Raw genomic sequence first — 26,246 nt, 5'->3', positions numbered from 1 at the left:
TGTGTGTGTGTGTGAGAGAAATATCTCAGAACTATAAGACATGTTGTACATAAAGAAAGTACACAAGACTTTTCAGATGTTTTTTGTAAAGCTGCATGTGGGTATTAATTTATTGTGAGTCTTCTATGATGTATGCAGTTTCTTAAAGAAAGAAACTTATTAAAAAGTAATAAGTTGATGCTTCCTTTGTCTCTTTACAAACTTATACATCAACACATAACATGCGTCAGTGATCTCCTTCACCGTCCTCTTCAGGGTTTGCTTATCCAAGCCTCTCTCGTCAGAGTCTTTAGGGGAAAGCTGGAAATTGATTGGTGAATCTGTGAAGTGGTTCCAGAGCCGCTCGGCTTATCATCAACAGCCCGTGATGAGTTTTCAGTTCAGTCGAGCGGAGACAAATCCCCACGGACAGTAAACGCCACAGTCTGTTGGTCTCTCTGTGGAGTTAGAGAGGAAGACCTGCTGCATTCTGGGAAAGCATCACGCCTCTGGTTCCTCTGTGTGGCTACACAGCGTGCACCAGGGCGCCGCAGTATTTATGCCACAGGTCGATGGCTTTAGTCACGATGGCGTCTGTGTTTTCCTGTGGTATCTGGAAGGAAAACGTGATAGAGCTTTTAAAAGAGGTACATGTACCTACTGTTACTACTTAAAACACGTTTTATATACTCACATTGCACAGGAACTTGACTGTGCCATCAGGCCGGTTGATGCCCATCAACATGATCTTGTAGCTCAGCAGAATCTCCAGAGCAACAAACACCAGAATCTTACAGGAGCCGCTGATCACCTTGTCCCAAACCCTGAGAAACATGAGAGGCTTCGGTTACTTTGACCAATTTGAGGAACTTCAGCTGAAGATGTAACAACAGAGTTTCCTCAGGGTGTTAAAAGGTCTAATAATCTGAATGATAGGCCTTGAAAAAGTGTTAAATATGTCAGAGTTTTACGTACTATGTCTTAAATACATGTAAGTACATCTTAATCATGTAAACATCCCAGTTCTGCTCTGGAAACAATGATTACAGATGGAGATACAGGGATTTAAGAGTTTTAGATGATACTAAACATATTTATGAATATTATCCAATTCTGTTAGATCCACATGAATCTTACACACTTTAAAGCTTGTGGGCGAGAGGATTGTCTGACCTCTGCAGGCTGGACTCCGGCAGGCAGCCGGCGAAGCAGCGTCTGAACCAGAGGCCGTACGGCAGCTGAGCCAGGGCTCCGGTGTTCTTCAGATGGCTCAGCAGCCGCGGCTCCTCCTGACTCAGATAATGCTCCAGGCTTTTCGGCTGCACCACAACAGAGGGAAACAACAAGGTATTCATTCATGATGACGCACGTTAGAAAGATAATGTGATTCAAACAAAGAGTCATGAGAGTTCTGTCGCATCAATTCAGGTATTGTACAAACTAAATTCACACCGGACTGCGTCATACGCTTCGTGTCAGTATGATTATAAATATAATTCATCTGTATAAATTTAGACTTCCTGAAAACTCGACTTGCCCGAACAAGACCTTGGATTCATGTTTCCTTCAGTAAACACTGACACTCGTCAACATCCGGTTTGAAGCTGCTGAACAATCAAATCTTTGTGGGAAGCAGCAACGTGATGTTTATATTTGGTCAAATCATATTTTTTGCTTGTGTTTGACTCTCATGAGGTTCATTTACTGGAAATATATTTTGATATATATTCTATTCACTGGTTACACTGGATGTTATTCTGAAAGCATCCAGTAGGTCGACCTTGTGGTCAGAATTATTTTTCTCTCGTAATTATAATCTCCACGTTTTCTTAAGGGAGAACATCTGGAGTTCTTACGAGATGAGGTATCGAGTCTCCGAACTTCGTGTGGAACTGGTTGATGAAGCACTTGATGAGCCAGTAGCAGTCGATGGGATCGTCTACGATCTCCTCCATGGCTCTGCTGATGGACAGGAAGTCCTCGTTCTCTTCATCCTGGAAAGAAAATAATAACAACACAACGTCAGAATCAGAGAATGAAGGAAACAAGAGGGAACCCGTCAATCAGCGGCTCGTGCAGACCAATGAGAGGAGAGTGCTCGTACCGGGGGTGTGGTCTCCGAGGAGCGCTGCAGCACCTGGCTCTCCAGCTGGAACATGCGCAGGTAGACGTGGGTGAAGGGGGTGGAGGCGTTGATGTACCTCATGACCTCCAGAGCCTCCAGGATGTCCTGGTACTGCTCCTTCCTGTAGCCTCCCACCAGAGAGTGGGAGTCACTGTGTGGGGGCAGGACGCCTGTGTGTGTGTGTGTGTGTGGGAGGGGGGGGGGGGGACACTGGTCAGGAGGAGTTTTCACAAAGTAAGCAAATTCTAATGAAGACTTCTTTTACTCATATTTGTATTGTATTATATAGTTGATTATATTTTACAGTTGCATATTTTACATTGTAAATCCTTAAAACAGACCCAATTTGATTAGAGGATTAGACTTTTTGTAATTTTGTTGTGTTTGCACAATGAAAGGCAGCTCCATAGTTTGATATAGGATGATATATGTGTTGATATATTTGTAGAAAAATAACAATAGTTCATAATATTAAAGAAAACACCTCAGTTTATGCTCTACAGTGGATTTCTGCTCTGTTACTGGAGCAGGAGTGATTCAGTGTGTTTCTCACCCAGCAGCACCTTCCACACATGGACCCGGTACATGGACGGGAGGGGGAACCTCTGACTGAAGGTGCTCAGCTTCTCCAGATCTGTTGAGACACATCAGATCGTCACTCGTCTGATTTCACCTGCAGTTACACCAGGTTCCACACTGACTCCTCTCCTGTGTGCTGGGGACAGTGAGGAGATACCCACCCAGAGGATGATCCTTCAGCAGGATCTCCAGGGACTTCTTCTCCTCCACTCCTCTGAAGCCGACCTTCTCATAGTAAGCAGAGCGGAAGTTTCTCTGAGGGTCGTCGGCCATGATGTGGGCCGGACTCTGAGTCCTGCAACGCAAACACTTCACTTTATCTGAGAGAGATGGATAGAAAGAAAGATAGATAGATAGATAAACAGACAGACAGACCGACAGACCGGCCGACAGGCAGTCACATAGATATATATATAGATAGATAGATAAACAGCCAGAAAGACAGATAGACAGATAGAACGGTAGATAGATACATAAACAGAGAGACAGACAGACAAATAGATAGAACGATAGATAGATAGACAGACATACAGACAGACAGAACGAAAGATAGATCAATAGATCGATAGATAGAGAGAGATAGACAGAAAAATAGATAGATAGATGGATATAAAGACAGACAGATAGATAGATAGATAGATAGATAGATCGATAGATAGACAGACAGACAGATATATAGATAGATGACAGATCCATTACTGAGGGGATCTTCTCTTAGAATCTCTTAATAAAAGATATTCTAGCTCTTTACTGATATTCGGCCTGATAAAGAACAAACAGCCTCTAAACTGTGACAGATTGTGATACAAATATTTACTCTGAATATTTCAATACACACGGGTGAGCTGAGTTACGTGATAAATGTGTGTTCGTCTCTTACCTCGATGTTGTTATGTTTCCAGCCTGTAGCCAGCGTTAGCTTCAAGCTAGCTGCTACATAGCTCCTGCAAGCTAACAGGCTAACGTTGGGTTTAGACGCAGAAAACAACGACCTCCGGACTTGTATACCTTTTTATCTTTTATTCCTAACTCTGAAGATGCATCACTTCATCCAGTTCGACCCTTCGATCTTCAGAAGCAGAGTTTATGTACGCGTTTGCAAAGATTAATAGATTTTACGTGCTGCTACACGTTAGCTCCGGATGTTGTTGTGAAGCACTTCCGGGTGGATGTTTCACAATAAATTCAAAGTAAATTATAAATCTGTATTCAACATTTTGTCACAAACAAATGCAGGCATCTTAAAAAAGTTAAAGCTTATTTTAATACTGAATTATCGACGATTAAACGTATGAATAACAATAAATAAACAATTATTTCTTTAATAAGATGTTGCCAATAAATTCTGATTCGGTTGAGTACTTTATAAAATTTCTCATTTAGTTGAACTTCATCATTTAATAGTACTTAAATTAATACTTTTAAAAACCTAAATCATCAATGTAATCTGTGTGAATTTAACATTTGTCTTTATGTATGTTTCCTCGATAGAATTGATGGATTGACGTCCCGCTTTTTATGTTTGTGATATAATATTTTCACATCTTTGGTTTCTAGTTTAATTGGTTTAACTTTTTTCCAGAATCCTGTTTGTTTATCGACATTTAGAAAACAAGAGTTTAGTTGTTTTCTTCACATTTGTTATCGATATCCACAAATCTTTATAGCCTTTTGAGTTGTTGTGGGATAGATGTGTATTTTGGTGTGGATGCTGCTCAGCAAACTTATACTGTTGCTTTGCTCACATACAAGTAGAAGTACATGATCACACTTGTGCTTAGCAAGTCTGGGTCTTGTTTGTTTTCAATGTATATTTTCTCTTGTTTATTATTTATTAAATTATTGTGGTTTGTTTTCACTATTCACACCCAGAAAGAGTGGCTGTTATCCTAGTGCTACACTACAGGTCCATTTAAAACACATAACAACTTTAAGATAACACTTTAAAATAACTAAAGTACATATATATATAAAAAATGTCTGCATTGGTCTGCAAGTCTGTTTTTATGGTTGTACCGTCAATATCAGATTTGGTCTGAGGAAAAGTTAAAAGCAAACATATAACATAACTTAAGTCAATTCTCAAAAGAAACTTAAAAACTAGTGAACAAAACATGATGTTGAATGTTAAATATAATGTGCTTAAAGCTGTGGGCTCTAACAGTAGCTACTTAATCTGAGGAATATTATATTTTAACTGCATGAAACTGACCATGAACAAAAACAGAATCCACAAGAATCTATAAGGTTACATTTTATTGTAAGATACTTAGAGATCGTTACAAAACTGGAAGCTCTAAATCGCAGTAGACCAATAATTGGTTCAGTAAAAAATTTTTTAGTAATTAAACAAACATATAAAAACCCGACCTTGCATCCCTTCTCACACAAAACAGGATATTTTAATATCAAACACATGTAAACTCGTTACCACCCCTAATGTATGTTACCAATGCAAGGCTTAAAAAGCAGTTATATTCTATGAAAATATATTTGAAATATGTGTATTTGGCCATTCTCTCTAAGCCTATTTTAGGGGCACCAACATTTATAATAACATAACATTAATTTCAAATCCAAATACCTTAAGATGACTTGTATTAATACTTTAGTCCGTTTTCAGAATTAAGTTCATTTACGTTATTGTTTGAAATATCATCTTTAAAAGCTTAGCATCACCAATCTAACATCTAAAACTATGCAAAAAGTACAACACACAATTCTCTCTTTAACCCAGTTGTTTTTTCCCACTTTAAAAAATACTAATTTGTAAGAAAAGAGCATGCATGTACAGGATCTTTTCCTTTCTAGATTTAGAAGTTGGAGTAGCTTGAGTGACTGTAGGTAGTCGTCAGCGAGGAGGTGGAGGGGCCCATGTCCATGCTGCCCCTGCGGGAGCCTCGTCGTGAGCCGCTCCTGGAGCCGGTGGTGGACCCCGGATTAGAGGAGTTGTATGGACTGCTGATCCCTCTTGAAGACACAGATGATGCCTGGAGCATCTTCACGCCAGTGCTCTCCTCCACCATGCAGTTATTCAGAGCCTCCAAGTAAGAGATGTTCAGTTTGCTCTTGGGGCAGGTCAGATTCTTTGTGTGGTGTCTGATGTCCTGGAGCTTCTGGGCTGATCTCCCATCCAGCCAGCCCATTTTCAAAGCATCTTCCAAGGATCTTCTGCAGTCGTCTTCTGGGTCATAAAGCCCCCCTGTAACAAACTGGTACTCCAGGAACCTCTGTCCTGCCTCATATGGTAGCCACCTCTCTTTCATGGCCTCTGCAGCAGACATCTTCCTCTTGATTTTTACATCATTATAGCCAATATAGGCTTTCTGTGCAGCCTTTAGCCTAGTTGCCATTTGGTCATCTATTATGCCCATGCGGGAGGCCTCTTGGATGCTGAGCCTACGGCCATTACTGGGATTCACGACTCCTCCAGTGCAGGCTTGTGCTTCCAGCAGTCTCTGGGCAGTGATTGAATCCACCAGACCACGATTTACAGCCTCCATGATGGTTATCTTCTCCACGGTGTCTGTGTCAAAGATGGCACCCACGGGTTCCTGTTCACCCACTGCCTCAGCAGGAGAGGCCAGATTGATGCACACGCTGGAGAAATGCTTGGAGGAGTCAGGTGAGTCCAGATCATCACTGGCTGTGCAGCTTCGCTCGGTGAAAGTTGTGGTTCTTGTTGTGGTCATCTTGGTCAGAGTGGGTGATGAGGGTCGCATAGCCACCGATGATGATGACGTCACAGACAATGGACCTGATGCTTCTGTTCTTGAAGCTGATGATGATTTCACTGACGAAGAACCGGATGTTATTGTTCTTGAAGCTGATGATGATTTCACTGACGTTGAAGCTGATGATGATTTCACTGACGTTGAACCTGATGCTGCTGATCCTCTTGAAGCTGAGGATGAAGATCCTTGTCTGGTCTTTTCTGTGAGGATGTCTGCCAATTCTGTGAGCGTGATGCTGTGGGACTGGTACTGATCTAGAACAGACTGGTCAATCACTCGCCTTTCAATCAGCTCAGCAATGTCATATTGTTTTCCAGTCTTCCTGTCGTTGAGGACAAGGCGCACAGAGCCGTCTGGAGCAGTGATGGTGACCTCCTCCCACTCACACTCCTGCATGGAGAGCTCTTGGAAGGTTTCAAAGTCAATATACCCCTTATCGTAAGCTTCACGTATGGTCATTTCTTTATTAGTGACTGGATCCACAATTACCACCCTCCTCTTTCTCAGAGTGTTCTTCGCACTGGACGTCCTCTTGTCCTCGATGGGCAGGAGGCTGAGGCCAGTCTTCTTGTCTGTGATACAGCGTTTCTTAAGCCCCAGATAGGTGAGGTTCTCCTCTGTGTTAGGGTCAAAGAAACCCTTGGTGTCATCATCCTCATCAGTCAGGATCTTGTTCATTTTTTCATCAAAGTAACCTTTCCTAAAGGCCACATCCACGTCAATACGATGACCGGCTTCAGGATCAATGATACCACCACTGGCGATCTGGGCCTCTAGTAGACGGATGCCGTGACCTCTCTCCATTATACCTTTCTCTATGGCCTGAAGGAGGGAGATGATCTGGTCTGTGCCAGGCATTTTGTAACCAGTCACAGCTCTCTCTGCTGACAGCAACTTCTCCTTGAACTCTGGCCCAAAGAGTTTTTTATCATAGGCTTCTTTAACAGTCAAGTACAGGTTGTTGACTGGATCAATGATGAAGCCTGAGGCAGCCTGGGCCTCAAGCAGCTCCAGAGTGGTCCCAGGTCGCAACAGTCCATCTTTCATAGCCTGATAGAAGGGAATCACTTTTTCACTGGCCTCATCATAAATTCCTGCTATGCAGTTGGAGCCCCTCAGGTAGATACGCAGGCGGTCTTCGATGTCCTGTTTTGTCAATTTGCCCTTGTTTAGTTGGTCCACATCAGACTGTTTCAGCAGATCTGCATCTACCAGATCCATGATGGACACCTCGCCCCTGAGTCCATGCACAGTTAATGGCTTTATAGATCCAGGGAGCAACAAAAGACCTGAGCTTGGATCAGCCTTACATTTTTTCTTCAGAGATACATAGGTAGTTGCTTGTTGGGTTTCTGGATCCAGATAGCACTCAGGAGATTGATTCAGGGCCCGGTATAAGTCTTCATCTATGAGATCCCGTTTCATAGCAATGTCTTTGGGTAGGAATATACTGAGGTTAGGGTCCAAAATACCCCCTACAGACTGTTGAGCCTGAAGTATACGGAGAGCTGTGTCCTTGTCAATCAATCCCTTCCTCATGGCCTGGCCTGCTGATAGGAGCTTGGTACTGTTCGGGTCCTTGTAACCTAAGGCGGCAGCCTCAGCTGCAAACAGCTTTGATTCATCCTCTTTATCCACTACTCTTTTGGCACACGCTTCTTTTACTGTCAGTTTCTGATTAGTTCTTGGATCAATGATGTAGCCTGTAGCTGCCTGGGCATAAAGTAGCATGTCAGCACTCTTACTGGGCATAATATTATTTTTCTTGGCCTCTGTAAAGGACATTTTCCCTAAAGGTCCAGCTGCAATCCCAGCGATCGACCCGGTCCCCTTCAGAAAGACTTTCTTATCGACAGACACCTCTGGGACAGTTTTCTCCCCTTTTATTAGTTGTTGGAATGTCTTTTTATCCAGCACGCCACATTCAAGCAACTGGTGGGCTGTGACTGTCTTACGGACGCCTTCAAATAGTAATTTAGAGGGGTCAAGAGTTTCAGTGACTGGCAAGAGTTTTAGGCCTGTGCGAGGCTCTGTCTTGCATCTATCCTTCAATGCCCCATAGCTGACATCATTCCCAGTTTCTGGGTCAAGGTAACAAGCAGGACTCTGTTTTAGAGTTTGATGGAGATTTTGATCCAAAAGGTTGCGCTTGATAGCTGTGTCTTTCGGCAGGAACACACTTAGATTGGGATCTAGAATTCCTCCAACTGACTCCTGGGCCTGAAGGAGTCGTACTCCAGTCTTCTTGTCAATTAGTCCCTTCCTCATGGCCTCAAACACTGAAAGAAGCTTGGAAGAGCTTGGATCCTTGTATCCCACAGCAGCCGCCTCTGCTGCCAATAGTCTGTCTCGATCTCTCATGTCTATCACGCCTTTAGAACAAGCATCCTCGACTGTCAGCTTGTTATCAGTTTTAGGGTCAAGGATGTGGCCTGTGGCGGCCTGAGCTTCCAACAGCACATCTGCACAATCATCAGTCAGAATCTTTTGTCTTTTCGCCTCTGAAAATGACATTTTTCCTTGACCCCCTGCGGTCACTCCAGCAATTGGTCCAGTCCCCTTCAGGTAGACCACCTTTTCCACAGACACCACTGGGACAGTTTTCTCCCCTTTCACCAGCTGGTCTAAAGTTGGCTTGTCAATGACTCCACATTCAAACAACTGCTGTGCTGAGACTGGCTTGCGGACCCCTTCAAACATCAATCTGGAAGGATCCTTCCGCTCAATGATTGACAGAAGAGCCAGCCCAGTGTACTCTGTTTTGCATTTCTTCTTTAATGCCTGATAGCTGACATCAAGCTCAGTGTCAGGATCGATATAACATTTAGGACTCTGGTTTAGCGCATAAAAGAGATCTTCATCCAAAAGTTTGCGCTTGACAGCTGTTTCTTTCGGGAGGAACACGCTGAGGTTGGGATCTAGAATTCCCCCTGCTGACTCCTGGGCCTGAAGGAGTCGTATCCCAGTCTTTTTGTCAATTAATCCCTTCTTCACTGCATCAGACACTGAGAGAGGCTTAGCTGTGCTCGGATCCCGGTAGCCCACAGCAGCAGCTTCTGCGGCCAACAATCTGTCTCGATCCCTGATGTCCACCACTCCCTTGGCACATGCTTCCTCCACTGTGAGCTTCTGATTGGTTGTGGGGTCAATGATGTGGCCTGTGGCAGCCTGAGCATCCAGTAGCAGATCTGCACTCTCTGTGGGTATGAGCATCTGTTTCTTGGCCTCTGATAAAGACATTTTCCCTAAAGGTCCTGCTATCACACCAGCAATGGTCCCTGTTCCTTTTAGGAAGACCTTTTTATCCTGAGACACCTCAGGGACCGTTGTCTCTCCCTTTATTAGCTTGTTGAATGTTGGTTTGTCCAGGACTCCACAATCAAGCAACTGTTGTGCCGTTACTGGCTTACGTACACCTTCAAAGATGAGTTTGGAAGGATCTAGCTTCTCAGTGATTGGCAGAAGCAGCAGACCTGTGTGCGGTTCTGTCTTGCATCTTTTCTTCAATGCCCCATAGCTGACATCCTGCTCAGTTTCTGGATCAAGGTAACAAGCAGGATTCTTGTTTAGAGCTTTACGAAGGTTTTCATCTAAAAGCTTGCGCTTGATAGCTGTGTCTTTAGTTACAAACACACTGAAATTGGGATCTAGGATTCCTCCCACTGACTCCTGGGCCTGCAGGAGGCGCAGCCCAGTATTGCTATCAATTAGACCCTTTTTCATGGCCTCAAACACAGAGACAGGCTTGGCCGAGCTGGAATCCTTGTATCCCACAGCAGCGGCTTCTGCTGCCAATAATTTGTCTCGATCCTTAATATCCACCACCCCTCTGGTGCATGCCTCCTCTACTGTCAGCTTCTGGCTGTTCATAGGGTCAATGATGTGGCCTGTGGCAGCCTGGGCCTCCAGGAGTAAATCTGCACAATCGGTAGGCAGAAGCATTTGTTTCTTAGCTTCTGATAATGACATCTTGCCTTGATTTCCAACTATAACCCCGGCAATGGGTCCAGTCCCCTTCAGACTGACTTTTTTGTCTGCAGACACATCTGGGACAGATTTCTTTCCCTTTTCGAGATCTTTAAAAGTTGGCTTGTCTATTACACCACAATCAAGCAGCTCTGCGGCTGTGACAGGTTTCCGAACACCATCGAAGACAAGTCTGGAGAGGTCTGCCTTATCTGAGACAGGAAGGAGCAGGAGGCCAGTGTGTAGTTCTACCCTACATCTCTTCTTCAGGGCCATATAAGTGGCACCCTCCTCACTGTCTGGGTCCAGGTAGAGAGCAGGCTTCTTATTCAATGCACGATATATGTCATCATCCATTAAATCACGCTCAATGGCTGTGTCTTTGGGAAGGAACACACTTAGTATGGGATCTAGAATGCCTCCCACAGACTCCTGGGCTTGCAGCAGACGTAGTGATGTGTTCTTGTCAATCAGTCCTTTCTTCAAGGCCTGAAATGCAGAGAGGGGTTTGCTTGTGCCAGGACTTTTATACCCTACAGCTGCAGCTTCTGCTGCCAACAACCTATCTCTGTCCTCTTCATCAACTACGCCTTGATCGCATGCCTCCTCAACTGTCAGCTTCCGATTTGTTCTCGGGTCAATGATGTGGCCTGTGGCAGCCTGAGCATCCAGAAGCAGGTCAACACTATCTGGTGGCAGGAGATTCTCTGCCTTGGCCTCTGTGAAAGTCATTTTGTAGAGGAGTCCTCCCACGGAGCCTGGACCCTTTGGACCTTCAACAACTACTCCAGCAATTGGCCCTGTTCCTTTAAGACTGACTTTCTTGTCGGCAGACACTTCGGGGACAGTCTTATGTCCCTTCACCAGCTGGTTAAATGTTGGTTTGTCTAATACACCACAGTCGAGAAGCTGACTTGCTGTGACTGGCTTGCGGACTCCATCAAAAACCACAGTGGAAGCATCCAAGGTTGGGGGAGCTTTTTTCAGGTCAGCCACCATGGTTTCTCTGATTATCATCCCATCTCGCACTTCTTTCTGGAGGGCCGACAGTTTACCTTTATACGTATCCTCAAGGTCCCTGAGTTCTCGCATCAGCCTCTCTATCTCACTCCTCTGAGAGTTCCTTTCTCGCTCCATACGCTCCTTATCTGTGTCATATTGCCTAATCAGGCTATGCTTGCTATCATACTGCTCCTTCCAGTAACTTGAATCCTTCTTAGCCCTCTCGTTCTCATCCTGTAGATGTTGTTTATTACGAAGCTCGGACTCTAGGGACAGTTTGATGCGACTGAGTTCCTCCTCCAGCGTTCGGAAGCGATCTTTGTCCTTGTTGGACAATTGGAGTTTCAGCAGCAGATCGTCTCTCTCATTTACAATCTCAATGTACTTTGACTGAGTGGACTGCATCATGGACGCTGTCTGCAGAGGGGAGGAAAACAGAGGAAAACCAGTGAGACACAAGATTTGTCAACTCAAAAACACTTCAAGAATTGTAACTTTGTTTTGCACTTTACAAAACAACACACAATCATATAATCAATGAGGCTGGAGGTGGATAAATGACGTCAGCACACACACTTGTATGTTTTCTAGCAGCATATTACTGAAAAATGTCCAACATTTTGGTTTGTCTCAAATAAAGAACAAATAGAACATCGCCAGATAGAATTTTCTGTTATGAGTGTAACTGATTTTTCATTTGTGTTCGTTAAAAACTTGAAAAAACAGACAAACTCCAAGATGGGACATTTTACATGTAAAATTATTAAATGAAATGAAAGATGTTATTAATGATAATAGTCGAAACATATAATAGCAAAGTCTGTGTGCGTCCTGCTAAAATATAATTTACATAACATTGTATCATGCAAACTGCTCACTATCAAGACAAACACGAAAACAAAACCTGTCAAGACTGGGAAGTAAAGTACATATATGTATACTAATATATTAATCTGTGAAATCAGCCTTCCCAGTCCTGCAGATCCAAACACTCTATTGACAGCAACTACAGCAACAAACAAATTATATATTTTAACTACGATTTAAGACTTAAATAATTATTGTGTACATTCTGTAAATTTGAAAAGCAGCACAAATATAGACAAGAAGACGTTATAATAATAATAATAAAGTAATAATAAGAAATAATCTCGATATTTTTAATGTACACTTGTGCTGTTTTCACAAATTTGCAAAATGTTTCCAGTAAGACCAGTAGGATGCCACAACAAAATTCAAGCTGTATAAAATGACGTTGATCAATCTGAGAAGGAAGAAATGGCAAAAAAGCATGCAGAGCGTCTCTGTGGGGACGGGGGGGGGGGGGGGGGGGGCGGTAGCGGTGAGGGGAGCTCAGCAGGCAGAGCAGCACAGATGAATGTCTGCGTGCAGGTGATTGACATGCAAGTTCATTCAAACACATTCAGATGTATGTGTTTGAATCAGAGATACCAGACGGGAGGCGTCTCCCGTGGATCTACAGGTGTTCTACCATGCATGCAAAATGTTGGCTACAGACAGCGAGAGCTACTTGACTGTTCCACTGTGATTTGGAAAGACGAGGACTAAGTGCCGAACGTCCATGTACCTCAGTGACCTGCTTTTGTATTCTCTCAGCCTCCAGCTTGAGTTTCTCCCTCTCAGAGGAGAGCTCTGAGACCAGGTTACGGTATTCTACGGTGCTGCGCTCGCTGGCCTGCAGCTGTAGGTCCAGGGCAGTTATCTGAGAGGAGAGCTCATCATCACTCGTCCTTTTGGATTTCAAGACCTCCTCTTTATCGTGTCTTGCCCCTCGCAGCTCCTCCTCCAGCCTCAGCCTCTCTTTGGTCTGGGCTTCTGTCGATTCCTTGAGTCTCTGAAGCTCAGCAGAGTTCTCATTCTGCGCTTTACTCTTCTCTTCTATGGTTCTGTAAAGACCTTCGTTCCTCAGGTTTGCCTCTTTGACTCGGGCCTGCTCCTGGAGCAGCTGCTGCTGCAGAGCCTTCAGCTCAGCGCTCAGCTTGGTCTGATGCTCTGCAGAGGTCTTGCTTTGCCTCAGGCTTCTCTCCAGCTCTTCCTGCAACCTAAGTCGCTCTTCTTCCCCTCTTTTTCCGGATGTGCTGGCTTGTTCTTGGCTCTGGCGCAGAGCAGTGATGGTTCTTGTGCACTCTGTCATTGCCAGTGTGGTCTTTTCCAGCTCTGTTTCGACCTGCCCTCTTCTCGCCACTTCGTCTAGGCTAGCCTTCCTCAGAGTCTCCACCTGGCTCTCCAGCCCGTCTCTCACGGTCTGAAGGTCCTTGATGCGTCCCTGTAACCTGCTCAAGTTTTGTTCAACTCTGCTTCGCTCCCTTCTCTCCTTCTCCAGCTCCAAACGTATCGTCTGAAGCTCCTCCTCGCACTCCCTCAGCTGCGTCCCAGCTATGGATGAGTTCGCCAGCTTCCCCTGCATCTGGGCAAGACTCTCTTCGAGCACACCCTGCCCCTCCTCGCTGGTTTTCCTCCTGCGGGTCTCCTCCTCCAGACTATGTGTGACGTAGTCCAGCTGCTCGCTCTTCTCCTGCAGGGCGTTCATCACCTCAGCCAGCTCCTCTCTGTACTGTCTGTTCTCAATGTCTATCTGGCTCATCAGCGCCTCCACCTTACTTTCCAGCTCTCTCCTCCTCCGCCCTTCCTCTGTGATGAGAACACGCTGACTGCGAGCTTCCTCCTCAGCCCTGTTTTTCTGTTCCTCAGCCTGGCTGGTAGACATTCTGATCCTCCTGAGCTCCTCCTCCAGATTCCTCCTGTCTGCCTCCATCCTGTCGTAGCGCAGCTGGAGCTCCGTCGTATCCTCCTCCCTCTGCGCCGACAGTCTCTGAATGTCTGTGCGACTTACTTGGATGTGGGATTCGTAGCTCAGCTTTAAGTTATTGACCTCGTCACTGCATTGGCTCCTTACCTTTGATATCTCCTTCTGTAGCTCCTTAAGCCTCGCTGCTTCATCAGCCAGCTGCCTCCTCAGCTGCTCAATCTCGTGATCCTTAGTGACCACGCTCTTCTCCACCTCCACCTTGGACCAGCTGACCGTCTCCAGCTCCTTCTGCCTCTTCCTCAGCACAGAGTCATACTCCTCCTGCTGGTGGGTGTAGCGCTCCTCTGCCAGCCTCCTCTTCCTCTTTTCTTCCTCGAGTGAGTAGGTGAGTCGTGTCACCTGATCGTTGAGGTCGGCCAACTGACCGTGAGTGCTATCCAGGCTTTCTTTTGTGGCGTTGCACTGCATGGCCGTGTTCCGCTTCACCTCCTCCATCGACAGCAGCTGGTTCTTGGAATTGGACAGATCCAGCTTGTAGCGGGCAACAGCGTCTTCCAGGGATTTGTTCTTGGAGTTGCGGTCTAGGATGTCGTCCTTCAGCAGGCGGAGCTCTTCCTCTAACAGGTCGATCCGGGTGTTACGGATCTGGAAGCAAGACAAAACAAAGATGAATACATGGACCAGATCTGGAACAAAGATACATTCAGCTGGAGTCGAGTCCAGTTTACAGTCAACGTTTGTCTCTTCTTTGATCTCCAACGTCAAAGGAAAGACATCTGGCTGTTTCACAAATGTTCACCAGCTACTTTCTTACTGGGCCAGTCTGCTGTTTGGTTCTGGAAACAGGGAAGATGTGAACTGAACCAAATCCAAGTTTACGGACTAAAACATAAAACAATGAAGGGTGCTGAAGTAGTAATTTCCCATCATTAAGAATGTTTATTAGTCCGGCTTTAGAATTATTTAAAAGATTTTTGTCCTAAATCGTCAACAAGTATTAACTTTATTTAAAATATAACTTGACTTATATTAAACTAACATAAAGAAGAAGATAAAATACAAACAAAAACTGTATTTAAAAATGTAAATCAAGCACAAATATTCAAAGAGCAGTACCTTGAGCTCCTCCATGTTTCTGAGCAACTGTCCCAGGAAACTGGAGTAGTCACCCGACAGCGTAAACAGCTCCATGTAACGGGTCTGCAGCTGCGTGGCCTGGAACACAGATCAAATACATATAAGTATATATCCTGTACATCACCTCAGGGAATTCTCCAGATCCACACAAATTCCATTGACCTCCCTCTCTCCAACATAAACCCTGGTGGGTCACATAATGTGGGAGAAGTTACCTCCTGATGTAGATCCATCGATGGGGAGCTCAGCATCGTCCTCTTGATGGGGATGTTGAGCAAAGTCTCCAAACCAGATGTGTAAGAGGCGAGATATGCTTCATAGTCCTGGAAAGAAACAGAGTCAAAGTAAGATCAACGCCTCAAGTGGTCGTAGGCCTCTGATTTACAAAATATATTAATTTAACTGTTAATGAAGATCTTAATAAAAGATATTTAGTTTGAATTACAAGAGTTTTCGAGTTATGACCAGTCAATTAGAAGAAATTACAGACATACAGAGAGATAGACTCTCTTTTCTAAGCTTCTTTACCTTGACAGAGTTCACACAGGCCTCGTTGTCCTTCAGCACGCTGTCTAATGTCTCCCTCCGGGATTTGATTTCTGAGTTCAGCACCTTGAGAAGCAACAATACAAAGAGTTAAACGTGACTTTAGATCATAAACGAGCCAGTTGATCAGTGGTGATGAAGGAATGAGCAGAAACCTTCTGTTTGTCAATGTGCTCTTTCAGTGTCTGGACGCTTTCGATCTTGGTGGCCTGCAGAGCCTCCTGCTTCTTCCGTGTGACATCGATCCAGTCACTGAAGGAGGAGCTGGTTTCCTGGTAGTGTTGCAGCTGAGGCTTATAAAGATTCAGATCCTGGATTCTGAGTTAAAAAGAGAATAAATTCATCAGTACTTCCTGAGGGACACTTCCATAACCATATTTATCTGGGAAACATAGAGAAAAAAGACTGAAACAAATGATTATCTGCATTACAGGTTAATCAATCTATTGTGTTTTTAATTTAATTAATTAATCCTTGAATCTATGACAATAATAGTAAGTAGAAAGCTACTTTGCAGAGTGTCCAGGGAGAACTGGTCCCAGATGTGTGATAAAAGTCTCACCGTAAATAACTCAGGACAAATTTGACATTAATATGAAACGCTGACCCCTGACCCTTGTTGACAGGAAGTGATTGCAGGGCTCCAGGTTGTCGTTACAATCAGTTACTGGGAAACACACACAACACGTCTTCATTCTAAAAGATTGTGATACCTGGTGTCGAGCTGTCCCTGGATTCGTCTCCAGCGGTCGGACAGCAGTCCCACTTGCTCGGAGTATTTAGACAGCATCAGGTCGCACCTCTGGAAGGGGCCGCCCACCTGGCCGTTCCAGTGGCTCGCCTTGGCTAGCTCCGCCTCCATGGAGGTCAGAACATCCTGCTTCTGATCCAACTCGGCTTTAATACTCTGTCAAAAAAGGAACGAGATGCTGATGCCCAACACAAAAACAGGACAGAGCTCCGAGGCAGCTTCTCAAATACAATCAGATTAATGAACTTTCTTTTATGTCATAAACGGAAAAATAAGAGGTCTTGTAAAACACCTTCAGGGTGGATGTGTAATCCTCCACTTCACTCTGCGACAGAGAAGTCGTCTCTTTCTCCGTCAGTCTCGCTTCATGAACTTTCACTATGTCCTCAGCTCGTGCCACACTCTCCAGCATGTCCCTTAGAGCCCGCAGCCTGAGGAAGGTGAGGAGATAAATGAGAAGTGGTAACTTAGGTGGTCATTTAAATAACAGAGGTGGGTTATTTAATAAACAATAAATGTTTTTCACTCGCCAACATTTTCAACGTCTATTGTGCTTATTTAACTTTTTTGAAATCTGCTCGGAAAGAATAGATTTGTCAGACATGTAGCGTTTGATAAATCTGTCCCTTTATCATCAATCAATCAATCATCAATCAATCAATCAATCAATAAAGGTGTGCCACAAGGATTATGACTAGGTCCCCTGCTCTTAGAAACACAGAAATATATCCCAGCACTGTTCTTTAACTCCGCTGTTAACCAGGCTCACCACTGATCTCTGAAATCATTTTGAAACTTGTTCCAAATTTCCAAACAGACGAAATTTCTGATTTTACAAAAACTCAAACTGTTTCTCCAATACATTGTGTTTCAGTTTGCAAATGTTGTGACATAAATGAAGGAATCTTTTGTCAAGGAGTTTTGATCTAATGTTTGAAGAATGGAATTTAGACTCAGCACTTGATCTTGATCTGGTTCATGTGAGTCTTCCTGAACCCAGTATGAGGTTGTGTCTGTCCAGTACCTCTGCAGATAGGATGAATGGCTGCTCTCCAGACTCCCCAGTCTCTGGTTGATGATGGTTACCTCGCTGCGGAGGAACTGGGCTTTATCTGAGTCGCTCATGCCCTCCAGCTCTTTCAGGATGTGCTCCTTCAGACGTAAATACTCCTCAAGCATCGAGTCTATGTCGCGTTGCACCGCCTAAAAGAAAAACACACAAATACAGTCACTGTCATGAATATGAGGAACGTTTGGTGGAAGACATGTTTCAATGCTCCAGTAGTCTTGTATTTCTGAGTTTGTGCATCTACCTCCAACTGTGTGATCCTGAGGCCACAGTCGTGCTCCCCATCGTCTCCCAGGCAGATGTGAACATGGCGACTCAGCGATCCCTCAGCGGCCTCCAGCCTCAGTCTGAGCGCATGCAGCTCTGAGAGGCTGCGGGAGGATGAGGAGGATGAGGAGGATGAGGAGGATGACCCCACCTTCTTCTTCCCCCCATCCGTCCTGGTCACTTTCCCCACCTCCTTCTTGATCACATTTTTCTTCTGCTCCGCTATCCGTCGTTCTTCTTCGAGCCTCCTGGCCTCTTCCTCCCGCCTCCGAGCCTCCGCCTCAGCCGCAGCTTGTTCCTGCTGCTGCTGGAGAATCAGCTGCTGTTGTCGCTGCCGCTCGGCTGCTTGCTGGGCGGCTGCTTGCTGGGCGGCTGCTTGCTGGGCGCCGTCTTGTCGAACAACTGAGGTAGACACAAGATGTGTTTCAGGAAATGTTGGAGGAAAACAGCTAAAGAAGTGATAAGGCTGAGAGACAAAAGTGTTCTCAGCTGTTCCAGACGGCTTCACTCCAAGGTGAGCCTAATAAAGAAAGTCTAATACAACTACAGAACTGGTTCACACCTGAATATTCAAGGTGACAAAAGTGGTTGTGCAGAGACTGAAAAATTTGACTTTATGAGGATTATTGGTTTTGAAAAGGGACAAAGATTGTGTGATGTCAGAAATGTGTGTTTAAGAGCACTTTATTAAAAGTGCAGTATGAATAATCATATTTATCAGGACTACACAGAAACGACTGGACAGATTTCCGCTTTTGACAGCATTTGATCTGTGTGTAGTACACAAGTTGTGATACTGACTGTAAGTCGGCAGCTGCACCACCAGCTGGTCGTAGCGCCTCTGGGCTCCGCTGAACTGGTTCTCAATTTCCTTCTTGTCCTCTTCAGCAAACATCTGCGAGCCGTTGCAGCTTCGCTTGAACTCCTCGTAGTTGGTCTCCAGACTCTTGATCATCTGGCGATACTCCTCAGGACGCATCTTGGACAGCTGGAGATTGGACACACATTATGATTTAGTTTGGTCTAAACAACATCAGAAGCTAGAACACAAGAGAATCGTAAGAAAACCACTTCAATTAAAACGATAGAATAAAAAGGTCTGTATTTGTGATACAGCTTGAGCATCGGTAAGACTAGAGTGTTGTGTGAAGCCGAATTGTCCGGTGAGAAAACAGAGAGGTTATTCATCACTTACCATGGTGATGTCGAGGGAGCTGATGCGTCTGATATCAATGAGACAGTACTGCCAGGCGATGAGACTCTTCACGTTGATGTACAGCTGATTCCAGATGGACAGGATGGCCTCGTAGTACTGGTCGTTCCTTCACACCGAACACATTCCATTTAAACCTTTGCTCACGGTTTTTCTTTTCATGCAGAGACTCTTTTGTGCGTGCTACCTACTTGTTGGCCAGGCTGATACCGAGTGGATTGGGCGGTGGAATGATCAGACACACAGACGGCACCAACATGTCCAGTCCTCCTGGGCCGGTGACGTCCCACTTGCTGCGCTGACTGTTGTCCTTCAGGATGGCCTCATTGCCCTTCAGGATCACCTTCTGCAGGAACGAGGAAACACACAGAGGTTCACCAGGCTGCACACGACCAGCATCTCATACGTTTGAGGATCTAGAAGCTCTACATTGTGGAGTCAAGACCACAACCAGAGGTTTCACATATCGAGTTTGTGCCGGTGAGACGAACCTGGTCTCGTTTGAAGTCGCACAGAGCCTTGACAATGACGCCGCTGCTGCTCTTGTCCTCTGGGTTTCTGGGTTTCAGTCTCACAATGGTCCTCGACTTGCTGACCAGATGTTGAACCTGCCTCTTGTTGTCCATGATCTTCTCCTTCTCCCTCTGGAGACAGGATTAAACAAACAAGTTAGTCTACTCAAGTAGAGTTAGGAATAATTTTATAAAAAAATAAAGCATGATACGCCAGATGCGATGAAATGAAAGGGTGTTCCTGATATATAACATTCACAGGTGCAGTGACCTTTGACCCTTGGCCACTAAAAATTAATCAGTTCATATTTGACTCCGGGTGAAGGTTTCTACCACATTTGAAGAAAATCCTTCAAGGTGTTTCTGAGATGTTGCGTTCACAACACAAAAAAAAAGTGTTTGTGACCTCACAGGGACCTTGACCTTTGACCTTTGAACATCAAATTGGTCAACTGAACATCTGTGACGATTTTGAAGAACTTCACTCGAGCTAATCTTGAGATATCGTGTTTTAAAAGAATGGGAAAGAAGGACGGACAACCCCTAAACACATGACGCCTCCGGCCACTAGGTGTCACTAGGTGTCACTAAGTGTCATCGGCATGAAAACATTCATCGCAGTAAGATATTCTGAGTAAGACTTTGAATTTATAATCGATATTTACATAACTCTAATCAATAAGAATAAAAACACAATAGCAAATAAACAATCGTGTAAAATCGCTTAATAACTGGGCCAGCGTTGTGTTGCCCGATGGAGTGGGAGGAGTTTAGTGAGTCTGCTCGGAGCTGCTCAGAGAGGCCAGCTGATGTGTGCTCCTCACCTCCAGGCCCTTGAGGAGCTCCTGCAGGTTCTCCAGGGACGTGTTCTTGTCGCAGGTGAACTTCTTGCGAACGCTCTCGTGCTCCTTCTGCAGGTTGCTGTACGTGTCGTTGGCCTCTTTGAAGAACTGTGGAGCAACACACACACTGTTCAGCTCCAGTCCCACAACAACTAGACAGACTGGGGAGTACTGGAAATTCTGATTTTTTTTATTCCACTTGGAAATGCAATATGCAAATCTCTCTCTGGGACAGTGTTATAACAATGTCTTGTGAAAAAGGAACAGATTGTGTCAGATCATTTTTTTGTGTTTGCATTTAAGTTGTTTTGTTTGGGCGATGAATGAAATAAACTCACAAATAAATGTTTTGTGTTACAAGATGCTGAAGCATATCTGGGTTATGGGATTAATACCATGTGACATCATTCTAGAAGACGTCTGTCTCTTTGTTTCTGGACTTTGAGGAGGAAAATATGCTGAGTCACATTCTAAGGACTAAAGCTGATACAATAAAAATAGATCATAAGGTTGTAAGAGCAGAGCCCCCTCATTCATATTTATATTTGTACGTTTTTACATATATTTGTACATGTAGTCGATGTAGTGATGTGTGTATTTACTCGTCTCACCTGGCTGTAAGCTGCATTTTCCTTCAGATGAGTGTCGATGCATTTAGTAATCTGAAGGAGCCAACTCCACTGAGTCTGCAGTGTGTCTTTGTACGCCTGGAAAAAACACACAAAAAGAAGTACACATGTTAAAAAGCAAGGCTCACACCTGCACACGTCTGAATGAACGTACACGCTGTGTTTGGATTGGTCCACTGATGTGAACGCACCTCGATCTTCTCGGCGGCCGGGTGGTTGTTCTTCAGGAGCGCATCCACTTTGATCTTCAGTTTGTTCAGGTGCTTCTCCTTCTCCTCCAGGGCGCTCATCAGTTTCTGTTATACAAGAGAAGATTCAGACACAGCAGGGGGCACAGCTGAGGGGGGGGGCTCTAATTCACCACATGAATGCTCCCATACTAGATTCAGATTAATCTCATCCCTTGGTGTCGTTTAGGCCTCGCAGGAATTCCCCAGAACGTTAATCGACTCAAACTAAAGAATTGAAAGTGGAACACGGAGTCTTTTTACTCACGGAGTACTTCTCCTGCTTCTCTGGGATGTACTTGTCGATGTTCTTGTCTCCCCAGTCAAACATCAGCTCCTCCTCCTCCCTGTCGTTCACCCACATGATCTCTTTGGAGATGTCCTGGATGATCTGCTGCAGATCCTGCAGCTGCTGCGTCCGACCATACGAGATTTGCTGGAGGAGAGAACGAGAGGTTAAATACAGAGATGACTGTTTATCTGGAGATACGCAGAGGTGGTGGTGGTGGGGGGGGGGGGGGGGGGGGGTATGTAGCTCCATTCACCTGGAGGCTGTCCCACTCCTGCTCCAGAGCGTGAAGATTCCCTTTATCTCCTTTTGACATCTGTGGGAGGAGAACAGCATCGATGAGATAAAGACAGAAGAAGATGAGGCACCGTGAAAATAAAAAAACCTTAACTAAGATCAGTTATTCTTTAATTTATCTAAAATGTGTAACAAATGATTCAATTTAAATTAGGCCCAGAAATCCCTTAATTCATCCTCATAACACCTTATATAAATAAAAAAGAATTCTACAATTTAAGGGTGGAATATTTCCCCCTTAAATTTACAAACCATATTGAAATATTAAGGCATTTAAACTGAACCTTATATCTTTAAAAACTGCTGCACACTTGCATCCTATGATTGTGTTTTTGCACATTTTGAACCAGAATCATGATGAAAACATCTCTGACATCATTATTAACTAGTTTAAAATGTCACGTGCTGTCTCTAGTTTGTTCTCTAATAGAAAATAAGAATCGACTATTGGCTCTTCTGACAGATCCCTGGTTGTCCCTCAGTTCAGTTCAGATGAGGTGTGTGTGCTCGGCGCTGAGCAGCCTGAACCCACCAGGTCGTCTCTGGCTCGGTCCACCTCGCCGCTCTTCTGGATGGATTTGTGAAACTTCTGGTGATTGATGAGCTGCTGCTCGATGGCGTCATGGTCGTCTCCCCAAGGAGACGTTTCAATCAGACGCTGAAACACAACACACGCACAAAATAACTTGTTGACTCGTTTCAGTTTTTTTATTAATCAGTCTGATGTGTGCGGGGTCACACCAGCAGGGGGAGCTAGAGAAACACTTCGCATCTTGAATTCTTCTGTTTGCACAAGGAGCCAAAGACAAACTGGTTTAGAGCATCAAGACTAAACAAGTCTTCATTTCAAACTGGACTCTTCTCCTGGTAACGTGATGTTTATCTCTTTAACCGTCAAAGCGTAACAAAAGCATTGTTGTTAATATCAGGTTCAAATTAAATCCAGAGTCTGAACTCTGTGAGATCTGTGTCGTAACCTGACACTGAAGCTGAAGATCAGGGGAGTGAACAACCCGCCTGCAGCTGACATGTGGCCGTCGGAGCGACTGGTACGAACCACATTCACGTCATGTTTTCACTTCTCACAGGTTGTCGGCAGTTTGAATTTGAGTTTTATGTTTCAGAATTAAATGCCAAAAGAAAATGAGACAGATTTAAACTGAGTAAAACATCAGGATATGTAAATAACAGAGTTGAGATATCGGCTTCACTGTTATGAATATTATCATTATCTCATTAGCCAAGACTAACAATATTCATTATGCATCATTAGACCTGAAACCTGTAAATAAAAATACTAAACTTAGTTCAAAGAGCTCTAGCTTTAAACTTCATTTCACTAAAATTCACTTTTAGTGAACTAATGAATCGTGGGATGTGGGGGGGGAGATCTTTATTTCTGTTTCTGAAGGAGGAGCTGCGAGGTCTGCGTTTGGGTAACGTTGTAGTTGTGCGTTTGTATTGTATTGTATATTGCATATTGCAATCTGACACTGTTCACTGTCTTGCATTTCACTTTTTACTTCACTTTTGATATCTTTTATCTATTATATACATTTTACTTAGATATGTTTATGTCTAAATAAATTTTACTTTGTATAAATATTAGAAAAAGGGAGTAAATAAGAAGTAAATAGTGAGTAAATATATATTGTTTCTTTTTATTGCTTTTCTTATGTGTGTTGTATTTATTGTGTTTCTATATTTTTATGTTTCTATGTTCATTGTATGCACCAATAACCAGAGCAAATTCCTTGTAGGTGTAAACCTACTAGGCAATAAATACTTCCTGATTCTGATTCTGATTTGTGCGTTTGTATTTGTGCGTTTGTATTTGTGCGTCTGTGCTCACACACCTTCTGCTGTGAGATCCAGGCGAGGGCGTCAGTGAAGCTCCTCCCAGGCTCATCCCAGGAGCCGGCCCTGGTGCTGCGTCTCCTTTTCATGGAGCCGCTCATCTGCATGTGGACGCCCTTCAGCTGGTCCGTACACTGCTCCAGGCTTCACAACGGGAAGAGAGAAGGGACATTTAACAAGAGGGGACGTGAACACAGTGAAATCAGAGAAGACAGAGAGGAGTCAGTCTTTCTTACCCCCTCAGCACGTTGTCGTTGGGTTGTCCCATTTGTCTCAGGTCCATGGCGCAGCCCTTCAGCTGCTCGATCATCTCCCTGGCCATCATCATGCAGCGCTCTGCTTCGCCCTGGTTGCCGCCCTGCACGATGGAAACACGACACGAGAAGAGAAATCATTCACCTGCATCGTGAAGACACTTTCTTTATTTGTCCCCGGGAGGAAATTGGTCTGTAGCAATAATCAAAAGGCATTTTTCACACCTATATTTCACCTTTTAGCAGCTCTGGGTTCACAGAGCTCATCCTACTTTCTGTGCACGTTTATAAACTTCACAGGTTGAGGATTAAAGGAGTAATAAGAGCTTTTTTTAAGCTTTTACTTTAGGACATTCGGTTTTCCAAGTTTTCTGACTGAGTGGATAAATGCTGATTCATCTAAATAAACTGCTGAAGAGAGAAATGCAAAATGCACATCTGGTTTTCAGTCTATATAACATCTGGAATATTTACATCTATGTTTCAATTTCTCGAGTTTCAAACACTGACTAAGAAACTTGTGCACATTTGTTAGAACTGTTTCTGAATCAGCTGTAAAGTTTAAAGCCGATAAAAAGGAGACTTACAGCTGCCTCCAAGTTTTTGTTTATTTTCTCCAACGCAATTTGAAGGAGTGAAAAACGCATGGTTGACATTTTTAGAAGAAGAAATAAAAAAAGCTCCATGACAGAGACATGAAACTGGAGGATGTCGGTCAGAGGGATGAGATGGAGCTGCTCTTCAGAATTTCACACATTTCCATCGACCAGAGTCACACGGTTGTGAGAAGAGGTCAAATCCAAGGGAACAAGTCAACAGGCCGATAAATCACACGCCCACATCACACTACTGCCAAGAATAAAACCATGAGCTGTTCACTTGTGCAGAAATAGAAATAATTCACACTTGATGTTGCTCCACACAAAGTCAAAGAGGTTTGTGTGGGTGTGTGTGTGTGTGTCTATGTGTGATTGTGTGTGCGCTGAATCTTCAATGTGTGCAGACGCTATAAATCAATCACTGACAGTTGAACAGTGCTCAGAGCCGTTTGCTGCCAAAACCAGATTCAAGAGAGAAATAAACAAAATTATATTTATAACCAGCTTGGTTTTGGTGACATGTTCAGACACAAACACACACACACACACACACACGCACACACGCACTGTTTAATTGAACCACTCCACATCCCAGTCATTCCTCGTGCACCGGAGGAGAAGCTGCAACCCTTCTTCACCTTTATTATGAAATGAAAACCTCCTGACCGAGCTTTTATTTTGATGGGTAAAGGAAACAGTAGTTGTGGACTCACAGACTGAAGCTGGTGCTCGGCGTTCTTCAGGTACTCCTGGCACTGGCCCTGCAGGTTCATGGCCCTCTGGTGGATGGCACTGTGGTTGGAGCTGCTGTAGGGGGCAGCAGAGGACACTCATCACCATCATGAATCATCAACTTGTGTCCTTCACCTTTTTAACTGTTAAACGGACCAATGGGATCTGTTTTTGTTTTAATTGGCCTGAAAACATCACTTTTCTGATTTTTCGTTTTCATTTTATGATCCTGCCACAAAATACTTAGTTCACATGAGCCCTGGATGAGGATAAGAAGTTTATATGTCATTTATAAAAGGTAAAATGTTTTTTTTACTTTGCGTTGTATTGTAGGAATCATGTGCAAAAGCTTTGTTAGTCGTCTGGGAGTAAAATGTACTTTTTACATGTATTTTTAGACATTGCAGTATCATTTGAAAATGTATTCTCTGCATTGAGCCCTGGTTTGTGTTAATTTATCACATCTCACACTTTAAATGGTAAATAAACAGTAAAGCTGGTAGATACAGTACAAGCCTGCTCTGGTTTTCAGTGTTTGAGAATGGAGAGAAAGTGAGAAACTGCAAATGAAAGGATGTTAATGGAAAACCCTGCGATGGAAAACTTATTTCATCTGCATCAAACTTATCATCACAATATTAGGAAGTTCTCAAACACTAACATCAATATCTAGTGGATCCAAACACCTATTTGCTTCCTCTTCTGTCTGGAACAACATGATTTAGTTTAATGTCAAACAGCCTTGGATGAACTCTCTCTCTCCCCCCCCCCTCCCTCCCTCTCTCTCTCTCTCTCCCTCTCTCTACCCCCCCCCCCCCCCCCCCCCCCCTCTCTCTCTTGAATAAAGAGTGAGCTGTAACTCACAGTGTT

General features: G+C 44.1%; 2 protein-coding genes across 4 annotated transcripts; both read right to left on the bottom strand.

Moving 5' to 3' along the window:
• Positions 1 to 77: 77 nt before the first annotated feature.
• On the bottom strand, positions 78 to 3,847 carry tbc1d7 (TBC1 domain family, member 7). Of its 2 annotated transcripts, none has more exons than XM_053431263.1 (8): positions 3,564 to 3,847; positions 2,845 to 3,003; positions 2,658 to 2,738; positions 2,084 to 2,274; positions 1,836 to 1,973; positions 1,153 to 1,298; positions 674 to 803; positions 78 to 592 (listed from the first exon to the last, which is right to left on the bottom strand). In XM_053431263.1, exons 2-8 carry the CDS (start codon positions 2,954 to 2,956, stop codon positions 506 to 508), a joined length of 885 nt encoding a protein of 294 aa, XP_053287238.1. In that variant the 5' UTR covers positions 2,957 to 3,003; positions 3,564 to 3,847; the 3' UTR covers positions 78 to 505. The 2 variants fall into 2 exon arrangements, with proteins under 2 accessions (XP_053287238.1, XP_053287237.1); XM_053431262.1 differs by having other exon boundaries at positions 2,845 to 2,978.
• A 1,077-nt stretch (positions 3,848 to 4,924) lies between these two features.
• Positions 4,925 to 25,451, bottom strand: LOC128447711 (desmoplakin-A; the record flags this gene model as incomplete). Of its 2 annotated transcripts, none has more annotated exon segments than XM_053429988.1 (23): positions 4,925 to 11,802; positions 12,974 to 14,800; positions 15,272 to 15,370; positions 15,508 to 15,615; positions 15,821 to 15,904; positions 15,994 to 16,156; positions 16,552 to 16,745; positions 16,882 to 17,020; positions 17,614 to 17,792; positions 17,903 to 18,327; positions 18,727 to 18,913; positions 19,121 to 19,247; positions 19,330 to 19,484; positions 19,630 to 19,782; positions 20,475 to 20,600; positions 21,104 to 21,199; positions 21,313 to 21,417; positions 21,617 to 21,784; positions 21,894 to 21,953; positions 22,467 to 22,592; positions 23,791 to 23,935; positions 24,028 to 24,149; positions 25,358 to 25,451. In XM_053429988.1, coding segments are annotated over 23 exon segments (11,188 nt in total), but the record flags the coding sequence as incomplete, so codon positions are not given.
• Positions 25,452 to 26,246: the final 795 nt, after the last annotated feature.

Source organism: Pleuronectes platessa, chromosome 9 (genome assembly GCF_947347685.1).
Source record: "Pleuronectes platessa chromosome 9, fPlePla1.1, whole genome shotgun sequence".
Lineage (NCBI taxonomy): Eukaryota > Metazoa > Chordata > Actinopteri > Pleuronectiformes > Pleuronectidae > Pleuronectes > Pleuronectes platessa.
This window is presented reverse-complemented; position numbering and strand designations above follow the sequence as displayed.